The following is a 19,763-nucleotide window of genomic DNA, read 5'->3' as shown; positions in this document are numbered from 1 at the left end:
GTCTTCTTAGCAGTAAATCTACATTGAAAATAGTCAATGATCTTAAGTTGAATTTAGAATTGCTGGCTTTACCAAAATTAACCATTGTCTATAATGGTGTGTGTGTGTATGTATGTATGTATGTATGTATGTATGTGTATATATATATATACAGTCAGGTCCATAAATATTGGGACATCGACACAATTCTAATTTTTGGCTCGATGCACCACCACAATGGACTTGGACTCTTTGGTTGCTTTCGCAGTAAGCTTCGTTCCATTGTCCATCTGCACTGTGAAGGGCCGTCCAATTAGTTCTGAAGCATTTGGCTGAATATGAGCAGATAATATTGTCCGAAACACGAATTCATATTGCTGCTTTTGTCAGCAGACACAATCATCAATAAATACAAGAGAACCAGTTCCATAGGCAGCCATACATACATTTGTCATAATCGTGAAGCACTACCCAGAACTGCGTTCCTAAACAGCAGGCTACGAAAATAAGATGACATTGTTTTGTCTGTGTGCTCTGAAGCTCCTAATTTTATTGTATAGGCGGTTTCATCGGGCGCACACGCCTGGACCTAAGTTAACTTCCGGTCTGTGTTGTGTATATCGGTCTGGCTGCGGTGCAATCTACAAACACAGTTAAAGTCAAGGTGATGAGTAGACTGAAGTTGAGCTCAGGTGGTTGTGCTGCGGGATGTGTTTCCCATACATTTATTTATTTTTATAGACTCGCCACAATTTTAAAACTGATCGATTTTCAAAAAGGCTTCGTTAAATAAACATGAGTAACGTAACGTTACGCACTGCACGTTTAATAATAAGAATTCCTTACATTTATGTTTAAATATCAAAACGAGGCACGGGTGTTTTAATATCGCTGTATTTCTGAAGGAGGACTTGCATGTTATATGCCTGATAAAGACACGCGTGTGAGCGTAGCTCTGCTTTGTTTACAGCTGTTACTGGGGAAACCTCTATTTCTTGCACTTTATGTCTATGCTTTAAAACATCTCCTGCTGGCAAACAATGAATTTGCATTTTCATTAAGTCCGCCTGATCCACGCAGCAAACATATTTAGTTTGTTATCAAAAAAATATCTACTCTAGACAGACTTGGCTGTTGTTATTGATTCTATTTGGGAGTCTACCTGAAGTTAAGTTAGGTCCACAAAAGCGCGCACGTGTAGTAATGTTTGTTTATGTTGATGTCGTTGAAACAGTCTATACAAAAAATGTTAAATACAGTGCCTTCTACTATACTGCAGCAAATTTGGAATTTTCTTGATATTTACTGCAAGTTAATCAGGTGGTGACGGTTTTGTTCTCTCTTTATCTCACTGGATTAAAACGATGCTTTATTCACAAGTATTTTATGCGATATTCCAATTTTGTGCACAAGTTATTAATATTTTTGTGGATAATTTTTATTGTTGATTTTCATTTAATTGAACAGTTAGTTGTTGAAGCTTAAAAAGACAGTTTCTGGAAGGTCCTACACTATTTGAATGAGATCTCATTGATTTTATTTTGTATGGCTCTATGATGATTTAATTACTGTAGGAACGTTTTTTGTGATGGTATTGATCTCACTAATTAAGATAAAGTGCCAGTAACAAGTTGTCTTGTGCCTTGATTTTCAACACTGGAAATCTCCTGAGCGTAGTCGAATCGGGCAGCTGTGACCTGGCCAGCTGTTTTGCAGTCAAGCATTTAACATCGAATGTTTCGTTCACCGAAACAGATGTATGTCAGCGTTTTTAAAATCTGAAAGTAAATAACCTATGTGGTTGCATTAGACATTCATGAACCCGAACATGGAGTCTAAGAGCAGATTTTTAACCAAGAGCAAATGTGTTTCGCTCACTGAAAATGAAGCCTTGTGTTACTTGAGCTGAAACGACTTGTGGTGATTTGTTGCAGCTGTGTCGAACAGCGGTGGTCAGGAGGAGAGTGTGGACTCGATCCTGAGTGGCAAAAATGTGTTGACAAGCCAGTTGTCATCCAAATTCAGCTGTACACTCCTTGCCAGAGATATGTCCATTATCTCAAGCTATGTTTCCTCTCTCTCCATTTTCAGATTATTAAAAGAATATAGTCTCCGGCCCCCTCCCCCCCATCTCCAGCATTAAGGTACTGTGATCTTTTCTCTCTGCTCTCTTTAGGATCAGTATGTTTAGTTGACTGTTATTTGGTCAGAGCAATGGAAAATATACATGTATGCTTAAAAAACTCTATAGTGCAAGTAAGAAATTAATGAGTTTAATGAGATTGAGTTAACATTGTCTGTTTATTAGAAGATACACTACTGTTCAAACATTTTGGACCAGTAAGTGTTTTTATTTTATTTAATTTTTGTAATAAAAATAAAATAATAGTACTTTCACTTAGGATGACATTTATAATGTTACAAAGATTTGTATTTTAAATAAGTGCTGTTACTTAAAATTTCTGCGCACTAAAGTATTCTCAAAATAAATGTCTTTCCTCTAAAATTTTAAGCAGTTGAAAAATATTTCTTCAGGACCAAATAACCGTATTAGAATGATTTCTGAAAAATCCAGTTATGCTGCTTTATTTTTTTTCATTTAAGAATTTTTTAAAGCTCTAAGGTTTTGCATTTTCTTAAAATCTTACTGATCCCACACTTGAAAAGTAGTATTTTTTTTTTATTACGTTGTTAAATGATTAAATTAAGTTTTAGGTGAACTTTGCTTCCACATATATAAATTATGATTAGTATGAATAGTGCTTTGAGGAAGAAGTTATCATTAGATATGGCAAAGTTTGTTTAATCAAAATCTGAATGTCAATTTAGCCTTACATAACTTGTAAAAACAAAACTGTTGGTCATTTTACATGTCAAACAGTTCGTTTGTTGGATGGTTTTCGACCAGAATAAAATGTTTACCCAACCTCATGCCAAAAGTAAAATTTTCTTACAACAAATGTTTTGTTGTATCATTGTAATAAGCTGCTTAATTCCATAATTTGATAAATACAGGAAAATCTTCTAAATATTTTTGCTTTACAGTTGTGCAGATTGTAAATGTATGTCTGTTTTTCCCAGCAGAGTGACTCGAGGGGGAAAAGAATGAGCTGATTTTAAGAGCTCTGATAATGATGCCCAGAATAAGTGCGGCCCGGTCACACAGCTAGGTGGGAAATGTACACGCTGTGAGTAAACACTCTCATCTATAATCAGTAACCCACCTGATCCAGATGGCCTCTAACAAGAACTAAATAACATGTCGCTCAAAATACCACCAGACGTAACAGCAACGTGACATAGTTGATTTTAGCGCTGTTGTTCCTGACATCGTACTGATCTGATATTATGTGGTCTGTCTCTTGCAGTGAGCAGTAGAAGGCCATGCTGCAATGAGATAAACACTGGATGACTGGAGGTCCCCTGCTTAAACAGTCTCTAAGCATGGCTGGCCTACAGCTGGTGACCCCTGCCTCCTCACCCATGGGGCCCTTCTTCGGTCTCCCGTGGCAGCAGGAAGCTATACATGACAACATATACACACCGAGGAAATATCAGGCAAGTCCTGTGAAATGGTTAGACTCTGATATTTAAGCTAGTCTGAGTGCTTTTAACTCCATTAAAGTAGCATACAAATACTCTGTACAGCTCATGGCCTATATTTCTAATATACTGGAGACATACTATAGCTGTTTGTGAGGAAGAGATGGACATTTTCAGCCGTTATCCATTGAAGATCAACGTAACCTGATGTGTGAAGATGTTTTGATGTTCCTCACACAAAGCTATTGTTTTAGAAGGCTTGAAATATTGTGCACAGGTCATATGGACTGTTTTTACAATATTTTTGAATGTGCTTCACTTTGTTACTTTTATTGTGTTGAAAAGAGCAGCTTGGACATTTTGCTAAACATCTCCTTTTAGGTTTCATTGAAAATGAAATGGAAAATCATGCATCAAAGTAATCACAATTCATTTGTATTACAATTCATATTATTTAACGTATTTTTCGGACTATAAATTGCACCCGAGTATAAGTCGCATCTGTCCAAAAATACGTCATGAGGAAAAAAAAACCTCATGTGAGAGGGCGCTCTATGTCTTCAGTGTAGACTACAGGAGCACTGAGCAGCATAGAGTGGTAATGTTTTCTCTTGGTTCGTTGCTTTCGGTTCCTGTCAAATTAATTTTGATAAATAAGTCGCACCTGACTATAAGTCGCAGGACCAGCCAAACAATGAAAAAAAGCGCAACTTATAGTCCGAAAAATACGGTATGTTATTTATAAATTTTTTTAATACGTTTTTTTTATGCTTACCAGGCCTCATTTATTTGATCAAAAATACAATGAAATATGTAAGACTTTATTATTTATTTATTTATTTGATTTTATTACAGTTTTAATATATTTCCAAATATAATTTATTCCTGTCCTGGTGCTGCTGATTTTTCTCATTAGCCATTATTTCTTTTTTTCATTGTCACATGATCTTTCATAAATCATTCTTATATGCCGATTTGGCAGTGAAATCACAAGAAGCATTTTTTATTATCAATGCTGAAAGCAGTTGTGTGTAATATATTTGTGGAATCCATTCTATGTTTTATTTCAAGAATCTTCGATGAATAGAAAAGTTCCAAAGAACATCATTTAATTGAAAGGTTACATTAAAAAAATGTATTTACTGTCACTTTTGATCAAATTAATGCATCTTTGCTGAAAATCTTTCTTACCCCAGACTTTTAAAACTTCTTGCTGATTTTGAATAGTTTCACCTAATTGTACTTTCCCACCAGGTTGAACTTCTTGAAGCAGCTCTTGAACACAATACTATAGTCTGCTTAAATACTGGCTCAGGGAAGACCTTTATTGCAGTACTCCTAATCAAAGAACTCTCCCACCAAATCCGTGGAGAGAACGGAAAGAGAACAATTTTCCTGGTGAATGCAGGTGAGGAATGGTCGAGTCACATTAAAACATGATCAAACTCTTTCTGTATGTTTTTTCATAAATATATTTTGTTCATATTTCCCGACTGCAGCATCATCTGTGGTTCAGCAAGCTTCTACTGTAAGAACCCACTCTGATCTCCATGTGGGCGACTACATGACATCATGGCCCGAGGAGATGTGGAACAGAGAGATGATAGAGAATCAGGTGTGATTATACATGTTCCATTTAATAAGCCTATAAATGTATTCATAATTGTTGAACGATTTGATGAGGTGTCATTTTCTCCCGTCCTCATCCCACTTTTTTTTTCATAATGTCTGTTCTTTCAGGTGCTGGTCATGACGTGCCACATCTTCCTGCATGTGTTAAAAAATGGAGTCTTGCCACTATCAAAAATCAACCTGCTGGTTTTTGACGAATGCCACCTTGCAATCACAGACCATCCTTATCGGGAAATAATGAAGGTGAAATTGCAGTCTTTCACAGCATTGAACGGGTGCTATGAAATCACATCTATCAGTGTAAAGAGAGGTCTCATCTAACTGTCACTGCACAGAGATGCTAAAAAGATGTCGATCCATTATTATAGTATTAATGGGCATGTATTTAGTCTTGGAGATTGAACATAGTCACAGATGAGATATTGTTGCTCATCTGAAACCCATTAAAACTGGATGTTTTTATTTTTGAAGGCTAACACTTAGTGGCACATCCTAAGTTCAGAGTAAGACAGATAGTCCACCCACAGAATTTTTTGGCCAATTTGTCCCTTTAACTTTGAAGACTGGCTGAATGCAGATGCTTTGACTTCTCTTTTCTTAGGAGAATATTATATTTTAGTCATAAAACCAGCCAGTTTATGAAATGCAGGCCATCACTATGAAAGATACGTTTAATAACACATTAGTTATAATTAGAGCTGTGTTGAAACAATGCAATAATGCATTGAGATTAATGTTTTTTTCTCATGATATTAAAACATATTTGGTGGAAACATGAATCAGATTACATGGTTGTTTTCATGATTGATCACTGCTGTCAGTTTTGAGTGCTTTGTCCAACTGTAATTCAATATGGCTGTCATATTGTAGGTAGTTGGTGATGAGAATACCTAGTTATAATGCTTTAATAAACAGAGTCGGTCTTGTTTACAGATTTGCGAGGGTTGTCCAGGTTGTCCTCGCATTTTGGGTCTGACTGCTTCCATTTTAAATGGCAAATGTGACCCTTGTGATCTGGAGGAAAAGATTCAGAACCTGGAGAAGATTCTGCAGAGCAGTGCAGAAACTGCCACTGATCTTGTGGTGCTTGATCGGTATGTTTCTGATTTCAGCTCTGGTGTATTTCTGCTTTTATTGCAACTTGTAGAACAGAATTGTTTCCTTGTAAAACTGTCTGTATCTAATTAACACAGTAGGACTGAAAAAATGTTTATCTGTCCTTTAAGTATCATGTATTATAGATTTTTTTTTGTATGTGTGTTTACTTCCAGGTATGCGTCCCAGCCTCGTGAGGTTGTTTTGGACTGTGGGCTATATCAGGATAAGAGTGGGCTCTCTGAGAGGCTTTTGAGTGAGCTGGATGAAGCCCTTCATTTTCTTAATGACTGCAACTTACCTGCTCATCGAGAAGATCGAGATCCCACATTCATCTCCAAACAGGTTCTCCCTTAGGATCTAGTATTATACGCATAGGTACTCTTTAAAGGAACCTCCTGCAGTGATTTCAGATCACTGTGGTTTGATTGTGTGATTGTTTATCCCTAGGTGCTGAATGACTGTCGTGCCGTGTTAACTGTGCTGGGCCCATGGTGTGCCGATAAAGCTGCAGGAATCATGGTCCGGGAGCTGCAGAAATATATCAAACATGAACAGGAAGAGCTGAACCGCAAGTTCCTGTTGTTCACAGACACCATTCTGAGAAAAATCCACGCCTTATGTGAGGAGCATTTCTCTCCAGCTTCCCTAGATTTGAAGTTTGTCACTCCCAAGGTCATCAAACTTCTGGAGATTCTCCACGAGTACAAGCCTTTCGAACGGCAGCAGTTTGAGAGCGTGGAGTGGTACAATAATCGCAATCAGGACAATTATGTGTCTTGGAGCGATTCTGAGGACGAAGATGAGGATGAAGAGGCGGAGGCAAAGGAGAAGCCCGAAGCTAATTTTCCGTCGCCTTTCACCAACATCCTCTGTGGAATCATCTTTGTGGAACGGCGTTATACAGCGGTTGTTTTAAATAGGTTTGTCTTAGAAATTCAATACAAATATTAAATGCACTAAAACAACAATCAGTCATTTTCAATGCTCAAATGAATTTAGATGTCACAATATTATAATGTACAGTATGAAAAATGGATGTTTATTTTGTAATTCACTGTAGATTGCAATTAAGAGTGTTTAATGGTAAATGGTTAAGAAACATTGATTATTAAAGCAGTTGTGCTGTGTAATATTTTTGATACTACCATGATACATTTTTTCAAGATTCTTTGATCAGAAAGGGGAAAAAAGCATTTATTTGAAAAAAAATTAAAAGCTTGAACGGCCGAATCTATATACATTTAGTTATATTTAACAGATTGCTTATTAAATTATTAAATTAAAGGTACTATAATGCACCCTGTTTTATTTGTGCGTATCAGGCTTATCAAGGAGGCAGGGAAGCAGGACCCAGAGCTGGCCTACATCAGTAGCAACTTCATCACAGGTCACAGCATCGGCAAGAACCAGCCTCGCAACAAACAAATGGAGGTGGAGTTCAGAAAGCAAGAGGAGGTAGGAGAATTCAGTATTCCTAGGATGTGCTAATCATAAATGGTTTTACTAATTGATATTATTGTCCAGGTCCTGAGGAAGTTCAGAGCCCATGAAACCAACTTGCTCATTGCAACCAGCATTGTGGAAGAAGGCGTTGATATTCCAAAGTGCAATTTGGTCGTTCGGTTTGACCTGCCGACAGAGTACCGGTCATACGTGCAATCCAAAGGTCGCGCCCGGGCTCCAGTCTCCAATTACATAATGCTGGCTGACAGCGAACGGACTAAAACATTTGAAGAAGACCTCAAGACCTACAAGGCCATAGAGAAGGTGAGCAGGTTTAATGAGATTTCCTGCGTGTGCGTTAAAATGTGTCATTCTAAGAGTTGTACGTCTTTTAGATCCTCCGAAATAAGTGCTCAAAGTCAGCAGAACGCAGTGAGTTTGAACTGGAGCCGGTGACCGACGATGACAACGTTCTACCACCTTACGTCCTGCGCTCAGAGGACGGCGGCCCCCGTGTCACGATTAACACAGCCATTGGTCACGTCAACAGGTCAGTACTCTTTTCAGAGATTTCAAAGATTGCTATATTTATTTTTGCACATAATGTCGTGTTTAAATGCTTTTGTGTGTTGTGCAGATATTGTGCGCGTTTGCCCAGTGATCCGTTCACTCATCTTGCTCCGAAGTGTAAAACTGTGGAGCTGCAGACTGGAGGTTATCAATCCACACTCTTCCTACCCATTAACTCGCCACTCCGAGTTCCTGTCACCGTGAGTTCTCGCCAAAATATATTTGAACATTTTTCAAAATATTCTACGATTTTTGTCGTCTTTGAAAGTATTTCCTCATCCTTGTTATTCTTAACGTGTTCGGCTGATTTTCTTCCATGGAACTCAAAAGGAGATGTTTTGAAGAATGTTCACACTGCTCTTTTCCATACAATGAAAGTTGATTGAAACCTTGAGCTTGTCACACTCCGAAAAAAGAGGCAGAAAAGTTTTCCTTATGATTTGGTAGAAGTCTTTTGTGTTCCATGGAAGAAAGTCATACAGGTTTTGAAAGACATGATGTAAGCAGTTTTTCTATAAATTCTGTCTTCTGAATTTTTCTTCATCCCTTTAGGGGCCAACAATGAATTGTGCAAGACTTGCAGAGAAAGCTGTCGCTCTTCTTTGTTGTGAAAGGCTGCACAAAATTGGTGGGCATGGAAAAAGTCCAAATTTGTGTGATTTCTGATGCCTTCTGAGCCTGAAAGTGTTGCTGACTGATGTGTGATCCCCGTGTCTAGGTGAACTGGATGATCATTTGATGCCAGTGGGAAAGGAAACTGTGAAGTATGAGGAGGAGCTGGACCTGCATGATGAAGAGGAGACGAATGTGCCAGGAAGACCAGGCTCCACCAAACGGAGACAGTGTTACCCAAAAGCCGTAAGTGTCATGAACCCAAAATATATTTTTTAAAGTCTTTCAAGATTCTTGTTTTTGTTGGTACCACCATGCACAGTTTGTGGTTGGTAAGTGATTGTGAAAAAAGTTTCTTATGCACTAATTGCATTCATTTGATTAGCAATGCAGTCAAACTGTAAGATTGTGAAGTATTACAATTTAGAATAACTGTTTTGTATTTAAAAAATAATATATGTAATTTATTCATGCATCAGAAATCATTCTAATATGCTGATTTGGTGCTCGAGAAATTAGTTTTATTTTAATTTTGTCAGATTTTGCATATATTGGAGGGTTTTAAAATTCTTTAAAGAGAATGTTCAAGAGAAATTGCTAATATAATTTTTTTTTTTTGCAACTTTATCTTTGCAATCGTTTCCAGTATTATTTTTCACCCTTGCTGAGTAAAGATTATTTTTGTAGAATGTATAGAATCATGTTGGGTTTCCTGTCTTGCAGATACCAGAGTGTCTGCGTGGGTGTTACCCTGTGCCAGAGCAGCCTTGCTACCTTTACGTCATAGGGATGGTCCTCACCACCCCTCTTCCTGATGAGCTCAACTTCCGGCGGAGGAAGCTGTACCCACCGGAGGACACTACTCGATGTTTTGGCATTCTGACAGCTAAACCAATACCTCGGGTAATCTCCTTTCATTTAACTCCTCTTTCTGAATCATCAGATCATTGGAGAAGAACTTATCAGGCTTTATTTATCATGAAATACTTCTTTAGAATACAGTCAAGTGTATTCTTCATTTGATTATATGCAGTTCAATATATGCATTAACTTGCCTTGAACTTTCAGATCCCTCACTTCCCTGTGTATACACGTTCTGGTGAGGTGACCATTTCAATTGAGCTGCAGAAGTCTGGCTTCACTCTGAGCGCGGGGCAGCTGGAGCTGATCACACGTCTCCACCAGTACATCTTCTCCCACATCCTCCGTCTGGAAAAGCCAGCACTGGAGTTTAAGCCCATAGAGGCAGATTCTGCCTACTGCGTTCTACCTCTCAACATTGGTGAGTGCTGCTGCAGTCAGTCACAGCGAGATGTTGTCTTGTTTGAATGTGAGATTAAAGCTAGTCATTTCTTTGATTGTCAGTTTAGTATAGAGTCTTATCTAAATCTGCAATGAGTCTGTCAAATATTTTTTTTGTTTTTGATTATTTGGACAAAAATGCAAAATTTTATGACCTGCATTTTACTCAGCAGACATGGGCATTCCAGATAAATATTTTCGATTAAAAAAATAAAATAAAATCATCCGAGTCAGTCTATTCCACAGCATATGCACCCAACTAATAATGACTTCACTGTGACTTTTATTTTGACAGCACTGACATGCACAGGACCTTGCTTTCTTCTTCATCATAAATGATAGCTTTCTCTTATACCATCTGGATTCTGAAAAAAATGCATTTATTTCATTTAAACAATTCTTTAATAAATATTTAATTATAAATCTGATTCCAGCTGTTAGATCATCTGAAGTGTGCGTTTTTACACAAATGAGCAACAAACTTGAAATCACTGATTTCAAACCTCTTTTTGCTGTATACAGTTGGTCACTGTCATATTCTTATTTTCATTTAAATTAGCATTACCCAGTCTTCGAGAAAATTATTTCTGGTGCACACTTGCCAGATTAGTGCACTGTTTGTAACAGCATCTACTTGGTGGTGGTTGTTGTTGTTTTGTGTGTGTGTGTGTGTGTGTGTGTGTATATATATATATATATATATATATATATATATATATATATATATATATATATATATATATATATATATATATATATATATATATATATATATATATACACACATACACACATTTATATGTATGTTTTTTTATTTTTATTTTTTTTACAGTTTCTTTATGTTTGAAAGTATACTATACAATACAACTATAATATATATGTGTGTGTGTATGTGTGTGTGTAAAATCATTGCGCTTGTTACTTAATATTAAGTTTTATTTATTTATTTTACATAATAAAAATATATATGTGACCCTGGACCACAAAACCAGTTTTAAGTGTCAAGTTTTTTTATAGTAATTTATAATCTATATAATCTGAAAGCGGAATAAATAAGATTTCCATAGATGTGTGGTTTATTAGGATAGAATAATACTTGGCTGAGATAGACCTATTTGAAAATCTGGAATCTGAGAGTGCAAAAAAAATCCAAATTCTGAGAAAATCGCCTTTAAATTTGTCCAGATGAATTCTTAGCAATGCATATAACTAATCAAAAATTAAGTTCTGATATATTTACGGTAGGAACATGGAACATGATCTTTACTTAATATCCTAATGATTTTTTGCATAAAAGAAAAATAGGTCCTTTTGATCCATAAAATGTTTTTTTTTTTTGTGTGTGTGTGTGTGTGTTTTTTGGCTATTGCTAAAAATATACCCAAGCGACTTAAGACTTGTTTTGTGGTCCAGGGTCGTGTGTGTGTGTGTGTGTGTGTGTGTGTATGTGTGTGTATATATATATATAAACATACACACACACACAAACATGTCTTATCTAAACTATTGGCCCCCTGCTCTCCAAGATATTGGCAATAACTTTTTTCTTAGTTGACCACTTGTCGTATAACTTCTGTTCTTTTAGTTGAGGATTCCAATACTTTGGACCTGGATTTCAAGTTCATGGAGGATATTGAAAAGTCTGAAGCACGCATTGGCATTCCAAATACTCAGTATACCAAGCAAAACCCGTTCATTTTCAAACTGGAGGACTACCAGGATGCTGTCATCATTCCAAGGTACAAAAGTCTTATTGCCCTCGCAATTAAGCTCTCATTGATGACTTATACTGTGCTTTTGTTTTCACTGAAGTTGAACTCTACCCTTCTGTCCCATTCCTCCCTCTAAGGTATCGTAATTTTGACCAGCCACATCGGTTCTACGTGGCTGACGTTTACACAGACCTCACCCCACTCAGTAAATTCCCCTCTCCAGAGTACGAGACTTTCGCTGAGTACTACAAAACCAAGTACAACCTGGACCTGTCTAATGTTAACCAGCCTCTACTGGATGTGGACCACACATCTTCAAGGTAGGAAGTCAAAAAAAAGAAGAAAAAAAAACGAATTCTGGTATGTGCACTTTTTTCCTCCCTAAGAAATTCATTATATGTCCTTGGTGGTCTTTTCCTGTAGATTGAATCTTTTAACTCCCCGGCACCTTAATCAAAAGGGGAAAGCCCTTCCACTCAGCAGTGCAGAGAAGAGAAAGGCCAAGTGGGAAAGTCTACAAAACAAACAGGTATTAACTGACGGAAAGAATTTGTGGTGATAATTATAAGCCATCATACCTAAATTAAGTCTAATCACACCGCTTGTTCGAGTATTTCCTCCCACTGAGAGTAGTAACGGACGAACAGAGGTTTGACTCGCATCAGATAACAGGTTTTTGTTGTATTTCTCTTCTGTCTGCTTAGATTTTAGTTCCAGAGCTCTGTGCCATTCACCCCATCCCAGCCTCTTTGTGGAGGAAAGCCGTCTGCCTTCCCAGCATTCTCTACAGACTTCACTGCCTTCTGACGGCCGAAGAGCTGCGGTCTCAGACAGCCATTGACGCTGGTGTAGGGGCTCAGAACCTGCCTCCTGATTTCAGGTCAGTTAAAAGAAAATCCACAAATCATATGCATAAAACTCATTCGCTGATTTCCAAAACCTAGAGAGCTTTCCGTAGACATAATTTTAAGGCATTGTAGGCACACTCTTGAAACGAAAGCTGTTCTAAAAGGTATTACACATAGTTTTGACAATTCATAATCATAGGAAAATTTACTTGGCAGTGGAAGTGGAAGAAAATGTTTTATTCTATAATAAAAAGCATTGTTAAAAATGTTTGTCTATTTATTGGTTAAAAAATATATTGCAAAGGTTAACTTATTGACCATTATTTACCAAATTTTAATTAAAAATGCATTATCTGATGAGTTTTTCTGTTTGGCCGATAAATTTGAAAGAATATCCTCTATTTTGACACTGTGGATAATGCAGGACTTTTATTTTGACAGCACTGAGAATGCTAACACCTGAGTGCAGTTTAAATGTATTTTTAATTAGTTTCTTTTACAGGCTCGTTTTTGTTGTATTTTTATTTTTGTATTATTATTTTTTGTTCATTTTCAAATGAATTATTTCTAATTTAGTACACAAAGTAACATGTAACATTTTTAATGCAGAACTTTAATTACATTTTATTTTTTTACTATTAAATAGTGACATGTCGACTTTATATCTGGGATATAATTAAATGAAATCCATTGTGATCAACAACTAATTTCAAAATGATAATATTGTCATGTGCAATTTACTTTTATTCCTATTAGAGTGTATAGTTAGCTTAGCAACATGCTAAAATCAAACTCTATTCATTCTCTAGTCATATATGTGCCACAGAGAGTTACTGCATTTATAAACCGTTCCAGTTAATTTGTAAGGTAACATCTACCTTAGAAAGCAGCTGTCTTCAGCAATCTCTGCATTAAATAAAGTGCTCCTATTTGAGACCTAAACTCATTGAATATAAACCCCAGGTATCCAAATTTGGATTTCGGATGGAAGAAATCCATCGACAGCAAGTCTTTCATTTCCTGCCCCAGTGCATGTATGGAAGACGACGATCACTGTAAACACGGCACAAGCTCAGATTCAGACCACACTGCCCTGGAGGGCTGCAGTACGGAGGCCTCCCAGCCTCCAGAGGGCACTCTCCCCTGTGAGAACTGCAACACACCAGATAAAAAGCTAGAAACCCACTTGCTCCCTGTGACTGATCTCCAGACACCGAACAAAGACAAGAGCGACTGCGTCTGTTCCCAAAACCTCCCTAACGGCACCCAGGGTGACACTGATGACCATCCACATAGACATGACATTTGCCAGTGCTCTCAGCTGGGCCTTCTGGAGCGTGACCTATCAACACAAACCACTACCTCAGTTCCTGTGCAGCCCTCTCCAGCCGGCGAGCCCCAGCCCAGCGTTGAATGTATCCCAGGCAGGAACTCAGATCTCTGTGACGGACATGTGAAAAAACCTACCTCAGACTGTCGCCCCAATCCAGAGCCAGCAACCAGCACCACAGCACCTTCAGAAGTGTCATCAGAGGTCTCTGACATGACATCTACGTCAGCCTGCACTGGTCCAGCCTGGGATTCTCCCAAAACCTTGGGCCCTAACCCCGGCCTCATCCTGCAGGCCCTGACCCTCTCCAACGCCAGTGACGGCTTCAATCTGGAGAGGTTGGAGATGCTGGGCGACTCTTTCCTGAAACACGGCATCACCACATACCTGTTCTGCACTTACCCTGATGCCCACGAGGGCAGGCTCTCATACATGAGAAGCAAGAAGGTATAATTCCGCCATAATGACAGATCATTAGAGTAACTGCAAAGTAAAAATCATCACACAAAAATGCATTGCAAGTTTTTTTTTTTTTACTAATCTTATATATTTGCAAATCAAGTTATACATGATAATACAAAAATATGTTTACTGCTTTGATAGTTTCTTTATTTAAATTTTCTTTTAAATATTCTTAAATATTATACTTAGGAGTATGCACTATTCTTACATTTTTATAAAATATTGTCAGTGCACTAAAAAATATTTTTTGAACTTGTAAATAAAAGCAGATTATTAGAGTGCATTTAACCAAAAAATATGATTTCATTTTTTCTTCAAAATTTTAACTCAATGTGTTACTTGCTGTTTCTTTGTAATTGTGACATTTCTGTTTAATTGTTGCTATTCCTGTTTTTAAAGCATATACAATTTATTTTAAATATTTTTAAAAAAAAATCTTTTTTTCAATAAAGTATACTTAAATATCTATAATACTAAGCAGTATTCTGATGTATTAATGTTTTATATTATAATATGTATTATTATATATTTATTCTTATATAGAATCCATAATTTAGGTTCAAATAAGTGCTTGGCAATGATTCTCTTGCTTCTCACACACGTTATGTGCAAAAAAAGAAAAAATTACCTATATTTTGGATGCAATTAAACCACGATTAATCGTTGCCCAGCACTAGTTTAAATTAATTCAGCTACTGGTGTTTAAAAAAAAAACTCGTTGGTAATGTCAGCCTTATTTGTGCTATGTATGTTTATTTTTTATTAATGATATAGTTACTTTTAAGTTGATTCTTGCAAAATAATTTCTCTTTTCTTTGTGCCAATAGAATATTCACCATTTGAAGTCTTAACTGATGAATCTGTAAGACTTGCATACTGAACTTTTTTTGGTTTTCATCACACAAAGCTTTGCAGTTACTGGTGTTTTATTGAAAAGATTATGATTTAATTTGAATTACTGTTACCATTTATATAAAGCCTTTTTACGTCACATGATAAATGAGAAAACGCATTTCTTTTGCTCCATTGTCTCCAGGTCAGCAACTGTAACCTTTATCGCCTGGGGAAGAAAAAGGGCCTTCCTAGTCGAATGGTGGTGTCCATATTTGATCCCCCAGTAAACTGGCTTCCCCCGGGATACGTGGTGAATCAGGACAAAAGCAGCACAGACAAGTGGGACTCAGATGAGGTATGAGTCAGAGAGCATCTCCGTTTGTTTACCAGATAGTTCAAGTCAAGCTTAACCCAATATCAACATGCATCTTCATGCACAATTACAAGTTTGTTTACATGGCTCTGTGCCTTCAGCTGAGGAACATCTTGGCAGCGTTGAGCTGCAGCTGTTTCCTGTCATTGCCACTAGGGGGCAGGTTCATCCTTTTTCAGTGAAGCAGGTTTCAGAAAGGAATTTATTTGTGCAATTGTTTATTTATTATGCATGGAAAAGATTAGAAAGTTCAGTATGACACGCCTTTGGTTTTATTTTATACTAAAGGCAACAAATCTTCCTCAATTCGCTTGTCATCTCCAGGGCAATTACTTCCAAACCTCTGTGCACAAGAAATGGATATAAAGTAAAAGGTAGCAGCTTAACTAAATTTAGATTAAATATAGTAATGCAAACCTACTGAAATTTCTGAGTTAGGAAATGACTCTTGAAAAAACTATTTGTTTGTAAAGTAAAAAGTGTTAATAATTAAATGACAACCTACAACAGAACAAAGATAAATTGTCTATCATTCAAACCATGTGCAAATATGAAGACCTTAAAAACTAATTTCAGTGTGTGTATGTATGCTTTATATTTTGGGAAGAACATTTAAAAATGTAGGCTAATGTTTCACATTATTGAAACAAAAGCAACTTTTATTCTATCATCTGAAAAAAAAAAAAACATTGTTATATATATTGTTATATTGTGTTTATAGATTGTTCAAATCTTATGACAGTGCACAAATGTGTTGTGGAATTTAATATATCTGTAGTCCTTAACCCAAGGCACAGTTCACAGAAGCATGTCAGGTCAGGAAGGGGTGCCACAATTATTTAAAAAGAAATATCTGAAATATTAAGTAGAAGCCGCAGTTTTCCATCTGTGTTTAAGCATATGTGATGTATTAGGACATGTGCAGAGAACCAAGTAAGAAAAATGGAAAGAACTCTGCTTCTGGTTTCTACCAGCCCTCTCCATGGTTTCAACGGAGACTGGCTGTATGTTTTGGGTGGCTCTGTGTGGTTCAGGGTGTATATGTATGGTACGTGCGTACTAAATTTGCCTCGGGTGCTGTAATTTTAAGTGTCACTTCCATGTATTATTACAGTATAAGGTGTCAAGGGTATTAACATTTTAATGAATATGCAATAGACGTTTTCTCATATGGTCAGTGTTATGGCATATTAATGATAAAAAAAAAGGATTTTTAGGGTACATTTCAGCTTTTGAATCACATTAGATTGGATGAGTCATGGACTTGGACTGGAAGCCTCGGCTCTGTTCGAGCTCTCCTGAGCAAACATAATACTGTGGTTGAACTAAAACACTTTTAAATTGTAATCTTTGCAAATCTGTTGTAGATACTGAGCCTTGGCTTTACAGGGCTCTTGGACTCCACGTTCCTTTCGTGATGTTGTTTGGTTTGTTTTGTTTAAGCTCTAAGACGTTGAAAAATCTGTTTTTGTTTCTCAGAATAAAGATTTGGCCAACGGAAAAGCCAGTGAGGATGACGATGACGACGAGGACGAGGCAGAGGATGTGGAGGTCGAGCCGTCTAAAGAAGAGGTCAGCGTGGAAGATGAGCTAGAGTACTACTATGAGCACATCAAATTCATCGATAACATGCTGATTGGCTCCGGCGCCTTCGGGAAGAAGATCTCCCTCCAGCCGGCCGAGCCCGGCTACGATTGGAAAGCTCCCAAAAAAGCCCATAACTCCCACTTTTCCCCAGACGGTGGCGCTGACGAGTTCGATTACAGTTCCTGGGACGCCATGTGCTACCTGGACCCCAGCAAAGCTGGCGAGGAGGATGACTTCGTGGTGGGCTTCTGGAACCCCTCAGAGGAAAACTGTGGCACGGATATTGGGAAGCAGTCCATCTCCTACGACCTCCACACCGAGCAGTGCATCGCTGATAAGAGCATAGCCGACTGTGTGGAGGCGCTGCTGGGGTGCTACCTCACCAGCTGTGGGGAGAGGGCGGCCCAGCTGTTCCTGTGCTCCCTCGGCCTGAAGGTGCTCCCGCCGGAGAAGCAGAGCTCAGGGGGGTCAGCTGAGCTGCAGTATGGCTGGCTGAAGATCCCCCCGCGATGCATGTTTGACCACCCGGATGCCGAACGGACCCTCAACCACCTCATCTCTGGCTTCGAGAACTTCGAGAAGAAGATAAACTACACATTTCAAAACAAGGCATATCTTCTGCAGGCTTTCACTCACGCCTCGTATCATTACAACACCATCACAGGTGTGTGGATGTTATTTACACAGCACGGTTTCTTTTAGGAACGTGTTCTGAGTCCAACATTATTTCCTTTAGTTATTTTGAAGGAAACACCTGCTCCCCAACTTTACTAAACACTAACAGTACTGCTTTGGGATTTTAATTATTATTGTATTTTATGTTATATAATATATATAAGAATAATACATGTATAATTTAATATAGTAATATATTATTTATTGTTATAAATAATAATAAGAATAGAAATAATAAATTATAACAATTTAATATAATGTACAATATTATATTAAATTGTTTTAATTTATTACTATTGTTATTATGTTAAATTCTATAATCATTTGATAATAATGATGACTTATTCTTTGATTATCATAAAATAAACTATTAAGATTTAACTTATTTTTATTACTTTTTATTATTATTACTGCTATGCCTACTAAAACGTATTTTAATGTAATTAGTTGTCATTTAAAAAAAAGTTATATTTAATATAATAATGATTATTATATTCAATTATATAATAAAATAGTATGCTTTATCTTATAACTTTTTGTAGTTAACACTTTTGTTCCCACAGTTGATTTGGGTTACTCACATAAAATATATTGCATAGACCTTATAAAAATATTTAGTACTGGTATGCTAAGCAACTCCTGGTTTGCTACTGGTATGCTAAGTGTGAGATGAAGTACCGTATTTTCCGGACTATAAGTCGCACTTTTTTTCATTGTTTGGCTGGTCCTGAGACTTCTAGTCAGGTGCGACTTATATATGTTTTTTTACTCATCATGACGTATTTTTGAACTGATGCGACTTATACTTAGGTACGACTTATAGTCTGAAAAATACGGTATTCTGATTTACAGAAGTATCTTTTTCGATTCAGCTTTTTATATATATATATATATATATATATATATATATATATATATATATATATATATATATATATATATATATATATATATACATATATATATGTGTGTGTGTGTGTTTATATATATATATATATATATATATATATATATATATATATTCAAACTGACTGATGCAGTTAGATCAGTATATTGGATTCAAACCAAAAATTCATGAGATTTTTTATTTATTTGAAAGATGCGTCTCAAGGAATGTTGTCTATAACCCGGCTATATACACGCATTCCACTGTATGTGTGTTGCACCTGGCAAAAACGAATACTATATTTTCAGTTGTGTTTTTTACAATCACTTCATATTTCTTGAGCTTTGACCCTGTTCTATTACTGTTATGTGATATTAATGGTCTCCTTTTAACCTTCTTTGTTTAACTCTGAACTTGGAACAGATTGTTATCAGCGGTTGGAGTTCCTTGGTGATGCAATTTTAGACTACCTCATAACAAAGCACCTTTATGAAGATCCCCGGCAGCACTCCCCAGGCGTGCTGACCGACCTGCGCTCTGCACTTGTCAACAACACCATATTTGCTTCCCTGGCTGTCAAGTACGATTACCACAAGTACTTCAAAGCTGTCTCGCCCGAACTGTTCCACGTGATCGATGATTTTGTGCAATTTCAGCTAGAGAAGAACGAAATGCAAGGAATGGATTCGGAGGTGAGCTATCATCTCAGCGTTATCTGTTAAAGATATTAGGCCTTGGAAATGATCTTTTCGTTTATGCCATTGTCAGCATATATATGGATAAAATTTCATAAAGATTTAGTACCGTGACATCCTATCACTAGCGCTCATCGGGAATCTGGTCTGTGTTTGTATTTGTTTTCGTTTTTGGATTGTAA

The 19,763-nt window shown here is 36.9% G+C and overlaps 1 protein-coding gene across 2 annotated transcripts in view; it reads left to right on the top strand.

The window, feature by feature from the left end:
* The window catches only part of LOC113117161 (endoribonuclease Dicer-like), a 28,183-nt gene that overhangs the window by 2,661 nt on the left and 5,759 nt on the right, over positions 1–19,763 (top strand). Inside the window, exons 2-26 of one of the 2 annotated variants that reach the window (XM_026285621.1) lie at positions 2,071–2,123; positions 3,064–3,167; positions 3,348–3,537; positions 4,777–4,930; positions 5,022–5,137; positions 5,263–5,397; positions 6,088–6,248; positions 6,426–6,594; positions 6,700–7,172; positions 7,575–7,707; positions 7,777–8,019; positions 8,091–8,245; positions 8,333–8,465; positions 8,818–8,893; positions 8,984–9,123; positions 9,601–9,780; positions 9,946–10,159; positions 11,765–11,918; positions 12,029–12,211; positions 12,315–12,420; positions 12,596–12,771; positions 13,703–14,516; positions 15,568–15,720; positions 17,218–17,989; positions 19,310–19,578. In XM_026285621.1, coding sequence (XP_026141406.1) covers positions 3,388–3,537; positions 4,777–4,930; positions 5,022–5,137; positions 5,263–5,397; positions 6,088–6,248; positions 6,426–6,594; positions 6,700–7,172; positions 7,575–7,707; positions 7,777–8,019; positions 8,091–8,245; positions 8,333–8,465; positions 8,818–8,893; positions 8,984–9,123; positions 9,601–9,780; positions 9,946–10,159; positions 11,765–11,918; positions 12,029–12,211; positions 12,315–12,420; positions 12,596–12,771; positions 13,703–14,516; positions 15,568–15,720; positions 17,218–17,989; positions 19,310–19,578 — 5,259 coding nt within the window. In that variant the 5' untranslated portion in view covers positions 2,071–2,123; positions 3,064–3,167; positions 3,348–3,387. Of the gene's footprint in view, positions 1–2,070; positions 2,124–3,060; positions 3,168–3,347; positions 3,538–4,776; positions 4,931–5,021; positions 5,138–5,262; positions 5,398–6,087; positions 6,249–6,425; positions 6,595–6,699; positions 7,173–7,574; positions 7,708–7,776; positions 8,020–8,090; positions 8,246–8,332; positions 8,466–8,817; positions 8,894–8,983; positions 9,124–9,600; positions 9,781–9,945; positions 10,160–11,764; positions 11,919–12,028; positions 12,212–12,314; positions 12,421–12,595; positions 12,772–13,702; positions 14,517–15,567; positions 15,721–17,217; positions 17,990–19,309; positions 19,579–19,763 lie in introns of both variants that reach the window. The other variant, XM_026285622.1, reaches the window with a different exon arrangement.

This window comes from Carassius auratus, chromosome 17, assembly GCF_003368295.1.
Source record: "Carassius auratus strain Wakin chromosome 17, ASM336829v1, whole genome shotgun sequence".
In the NCBI taxonomy this organism is placed as follows: domain Eukaryota; kingdom Metazoa; phylum Chordata; class Actinopteri; order Cypriniformes; family Cyprinidae; genus Carassius; species Carassius auratus.
This window is presented reverse-complemented; position numbering and strand designations above follow the sequence as displayed.